General features: G+C 30.7%; 1 protein-coding gene across 1 annotated transcript in view; it reads left to right on the forward strand.

Moving 5' to 3' along the window:
• The window catches only part of LOC140446974 (15-hydroxyprostaglandin dehydrogenase [NAD(+)]-like), a 29,241-nt gene extending 23,679 nt beyond the window's left edge, over positions 1-5,562 (forward strand). Inside the window, exon 5 of the mRNA XM_072539570.1 lies at positions 5,097-5,562. Coding sequence (XP_072395671.1) covers positions 5,097-5,253 — 157 coding nt within the window. The 3' untranslated portion in view covers positions 5,254-5,562. The remainder of the gene's footprint in view (positions 1-5,096) is intronic.
• The last annotated feature ends 438 nt before the right edge of the window (positions 5,563-6,000 follow it).

The raw sequence follows: 6,000 nt of genomic DNA on the forward strand, positions 1-6,000 counted from the left end.
ATAAAGATGAAAGAAATAAGAGAAAAGAACGAAATCCTAAAAGCTACTTAAACATTTTACTGTGATTTATATTCCTCAAACAAGAACCCAGATAACACTGCAAAGGAAGATCTTAAGAGAAAGATAACGAATGTCAACTCAGAAATAATCCCTAACATAGAATCCTTCGAAATAAAATAAGTTATAGCACAACTAAATAATAATTTTTTTCCTCATGATTTACTATGAAATTACTAACAGGAGAATTTTACTGTTATCATGGCATCTGATTGTCTTTTTAAAGACGACTTACATACTGATTTTTCTGATGGATATTCTCGAGTTAGAGTTGATTTCATGTAATCGAATGAACTATCTTACAATAAAGTCGTCCCAGGAACGCAACTTAGCAATATTGGCAATATTATTTTAAAGTCCTCGACTTTATATGTATGATATATCTGAATTGTTAATATAAGTGAGTCAAATAAAATTAAATCATTAGAAGAATTTTTTACCAAGTAACGAAAAACAAAAAAATGTTTAATTTATTAATGTTTGTATTTTGAGAACGACTTCAGAAGTGAAGCTTGAAACGTCGATAAACTCATTTTAAACTTTTGCAACCGAAAATGCTTGTCTTATCAATCTCAGAGACGCAAAACGATAAAAATATTTTTCGTTGTTTTATTCTATACATGGTGAAATGAGAATGTTACAACTTTATGTCACCAGAACAAGATAATATTGAACTGTTTGATACCGATGATCTCAAATTGGGAGACTTTGTGCTTGCCAGATTTAAGAAACTGGGTAATAGATCGACGACAATATATAAATATATTAAAATTATAGATACCCTTTAACAAGAAGAGTATCAGATACGTTTTAAAAGTGTTAATGAAGAGAAAACTGTGTTTTGTCCTATAGAAAATGACGTTTGCAGTATAGATAAAAACGACATTTTGGGAAAAGTACCAGAGCCCATTGTCCAGGAACAGGGAATAAAATGCAAGACTATTTTTCCAGACAACTAGACATTTATAAACAAATATGAAATCATAAACACTATTTACAAATTCTTCAATGCTTTTTATCCAATTGTGTTACCAGAAATTTATTATGTTTTATCTATTTTTGAAGTTCAATAAATATTTAAGCACATACATATCAACTTGTATCTTTATTTTTAACTAGTTTTTGGGTGGCCAAAAGTGGGAAAACTGTATGGCCAAATGTAGAAATATATGGCCAAGAGCAGCGATTTTTGTAGTTCAAAATATAAAACGTTATAATATTTTTATTATGAATTTAATCTTTATGATGAGTTGATCTCCTTGTAGAGTTGATTCGAAAGTAAAATGACATTAAGCGCTAAGATTCTATTCTAATCCTACATGTTTCTCCATAGAAAAATATTAAAAAAAGTTCTTAAAGGGCCATCAGTGGTGCCTTTCTCTATCCGCTATTTAAAATGCCTTATGATTGTAACGCAATTTTTTAACATAGGTGAAATTTTAGCTATCCTTTTCGATATATTAATTTTTGTTCGTGAAGCTGATTGTTGTTATCCTTTACTACATTTATCTTATATAGTTTAAGAAAAACAAGAGAAAAACCTAAAACCACAACACATGTAGGTTGAATACAACAAAATCGGTAATTATTAATATAATAAAAAATTCTCTTTAGGTACACATCACATTCTATAAATAAGTTTTTCTTTGATTACAATGGGCAATTTAAGTTTTATTTACGCATTGAAAATAAGAACAATAAGCCAACATTTTCGTAGTCCATAAGTCAATAGATAAAAAAACGTAAATCTAAACTTGTAAATAAGTTGGAAAATTTAATTGCTGCAAGTGTAAGTTTAATGATAGTTGTTTTTAATATTTTATCTAAATTACTAAAAATATTAAAAAATATTAATATGAAACTGTAGTTTGGTCAAAAATGCTAAAGGGACATATTGGGCTTTATACATTAATTCTGGAATTACTATCACAAATATGAACGAATATGCACGGTTTCACTCTAATCTGCCTCAATGCTCTCCAGGAAGCAATCAAGCTAGTTAATTTCGCAAAATCCCGAGCTCTATAGCTCCTGATTGTTGTCAAAGCTATGCTTTAATTTAGGGAGTCATAATATCTAGTTATTACTACTCACATATAGAAATGATGGACGTTACAATAAAGAATGCTGGACATGTACTGAAGTAATATTTATGTGTATGTATATAAGCTGTGTAATTAGTTGTCATTTTAATTGGCATTTGTAGGTCTGCAAAAACTAGAAAACAGTATATTATAACCTTTTTTTGGAAAAGTGAGAATTTACTGAAAATAGCAGATTTTCGCTTGTCTACTGAAGTATCTATTTTGTCACCCTATATGAAGTGGTAAATGGAACTATGTCAAGGGGAATAGGAAAATTAAAGGCATTAAAGTATTGCACGTTTAGCAGTTAATGCAAATAATCAGGAGTGAACAAAATATAAACATAAGCTAATTTCAATATGAATGCGAAAATTTCTAGTAATAATTAAGAGAATAAACCAAATTAACAAAGACATAGTTGCTTTTTTACGTTATTATTATTCCGTTACTAATAGGAACAGTAACGGTAACGGATAGTAACGGATAGTAACGGATTCCTATCAGTAAGGGTCTCAAACAAAGCTGCTATATAGCAACTACACTCTTTAAAATATATCTGAATGAAGCGCTCTCAGTGTGGAGGAGAAAATGCTGCAATATGGGCATTCCAATTGAAATACATCCCCTCACGGCAGACCCAGGAGAATTATTAGAAATCAAATAGACTACATTTTAGTAAATGAAAGATTCCGGAACAGCTTTACATCTGTCAAGACTGTCAAGTCAAACTCAAAATAGTACAGAAAAGAAAAACACAATTATACTACCTACGTATGCTAAAAGAACTTGATACGAGGATGAGTTAAACGAGCAAGTGACTGCAATTAGAGACGAATCGAACGAAGAACAAACGATCAAACATATTACAGAAATAGTGTAATATGTTTGATCAATTTTGAATCAAGTTTAAATTTATCATCAGGAAATATTTCTTGAGTTGTCTGCACTTTATAACAATGGTAGTTGTTTCTTTTCAAAATATTCCTCACTGTTTTTGCATTCAAATGAACTTCATCGGCAATTTGTTTACTTGAACACAGCGACGCTTCAGCCAATGCACAAACTTTAGAGAATTTCTCTAATTTCTCGTTCTTGAGAAATTTTCTATAGGCGAGGTTGATCTGATGACGATCTGATGACATTTTTTACATCTGCCATTAGTACAGCCAAACTTTTCAAATTGATGAAAAATGGCTAATACAGTTTTTTCTACAAATATTGGCCTATTTTCAAAAGTCATAATAAATAAATTGATAGTTTCTTGTGCTGAATTTCCCCCAAAGTACCATTTTATTATTTGTACCCGTTCTTCTGTTGAATTAACAGTCTGCATATTTAATTCTTATCTTCACACTTACAAAGTTACCTCCAAAAAAATACATAGCATAGCTGTAGGCCTGGCTAGTATCCAATTTTCCATTCAAGAGAAGGGACGAATGGCGATGTTGCCAAAATTATCTTGTTTTATTCAAAATTGGGTTACAATTTCGTCACATAAAAATGCGAATCTGTAAATTTTTCATGGATTTAAGAAATTTTGTACCAGTATTTGTGTCAATTAATGTTTCATTTTTAATAACATCATCTAGTTGTGAATGGCAATATAACCGCACCACTGATCGCCAATTTTTTAAATCAATTTAATGTTTTAATTCAAATATGTAATAAGGCAAACCTGCTGCCGTTTCTTACTTATAAGTTGGATCGGAAATAATCGTCTGGGGTTCCGTAATGAGCGTGTATAAAGAATGTGGAGGGGAGACCAAGGGGAAATATGATTTTTTTCTTTGTCTATTCGTTAAAAATATGATTTTATATCTGTGTTAGATATCCTGTTAAATTCTACCATACCTACCATAAACTTTTACCTATACTGTATAAGCATATTGTGCTTTCCTTGAGCACACAGCTTTGGTTATAACAGTTAATATTAAAAATTATAAACATATTCTGCCAAATAATTATTGAACAAAAATTGATTGCATTTTAACACGTTAAACGCCGATCGAGTCAATTTCTTCGCATTGATTGTTCATACTGTGGAGGCTGCCGCTCAATGTTAATTCGCGCTGCAATGATCGGCAAGTATATCGGAGTTTGAAGTTAGTGGCCACCTCAACAAATATTACTGATTAGCGCGGTCCTGCAAGTAATAAAACGTACTCGATATTGCCTAACATTTTGTTGAGTTTTGCTCTTTTACAATGATAAAGAAATTAGGTAATGCGGTAAATAAAAGGTAAAAAACGCTTTATTTCTTTAAGAATACAAAAACTGCTTACAACGAGAATAATATAAATATAATACCGAAAAAAGCATTTGCATAAAAAGTAGTATCGCTTTCTATTTAAATGCCTATAGAGTAAAAGTGTGGACATTTGCAAAACAAAGTAGATTTTGTCGCATTTCCATCTAGGATTCGTTGCTTTGGAAGTCGCGCACTCTCTGTTGAATACGTTGGACAACTTCATGTAGTAAAATACACATCTGCGACCATTATTGGATTCTACTTAACCAATACACATCTGCAACATCTTGATTTCTCTGATCTTAACCAAGATCTTAAGACTTCCCTGCATGTGAACGATATCTTTAAATATATGTTACGAGCATATAGGAAGGGAAAGTACAAATATCCTTGTCTGTTGGTATTTTTTTTACTTTTAGTTTTAGATTACTAACTCTTATTTTTTTGAAGTGTTATTCTGGATACGAACATTAAGTTTTTACACTAAAAGCTTTTTTCGTAACCGTTATATATATATATATATATATATATATATATATATAAGGGCAAGCAAAATAGAAACAATACCTCCCCAGAACAGAAATTATGATGGTCACGAGAACAAAATCATTTAAAGACTATTTTTTGTTCATATAAGCATTTTCACTATAACAAACATTAAAACTAAATGATGTTTCAAATTTTTTAAACTTGTAATCAATTTTCAGACCTGACCACGTTGCCAAAGAAACTATTGGAGTTTTGAAACATGCGCCCAATGGAACTCTTTGGGTAATAGAAGGAGAAGCACCAGCCTATCAGTTTACCATTGCAGAAAGAAATGTGTTTGCGGACAAATTATTAAAAACTTCTTATTACAGTTAATTAATATTTATTGTGTGTTTTAAATTTGTTTATTTTAGTTTAACAAAGTTTTCAATTTCTTATTAAATTTTGTATTGAAATAATTAAGTCTCGTTTATCGTGATTAGTTAGTTTTCAGCTAGTTTTATGCTTTTACTTCGAGCTAAAATTTATTTTCCGCCTAAAATCACAAACCAGAGATCAGAAGGTAATGCCAAAAATATTACCATACAAATTCAAGAGTCTTCAATTTAATCATAGACGAAATCATAAAAGCGTTAACAAAGAAAGAGAATGGAAAAAAAAATTCTTTTTGATTAGGTATATTTAGTATATCTATATAGATATACTAAATTATTATACAAAATATACCTGCAGGCAACAACCACTGTCAGATTACATACTAACAGTAATCGCATAAAAATAGAACGGGGGGTTAGACAAGGAGACCCAATGTCACCTAAACTTTTTAATACGGTGCTAGAACATGCTTTTAAGAATTTGGATTGGATGACAAAGGGAATAAAAATAGATGGAGAATATCTAAACAACTTACGTTTCGCCGATGATATACTTATAATAGCTGAAGATCTAGGTATGGCAAGAGAGATGGTACAGGAACTCGTTGTGGCTACAGAAAGTGTAGGTTTAAATATAAATATCTCGAAAACAAAAATCATGACCAATTTGGTACCCAACCAGAACATCAGTATTGGTGGAAAAGAAATAGAACTCGTAGATAGATATAAATACCTGGGACATGAAATT

This window comes from Diabrotica undecimpunctata, chromosome 7 (genome assembly GCF_040954645.1).
Source record: "Diabrotica undecimpunctata isolate CICGRU chromosome 7, icDiaUnde3, whole genome shotgun sequence".
Lineage (NCBI taxonomy): Eukaryota > Metazoa > Arthropoda > Insecta > Coleoptera > Chrysomelidae > Diabrotica > Diabrotica undecimpunctata.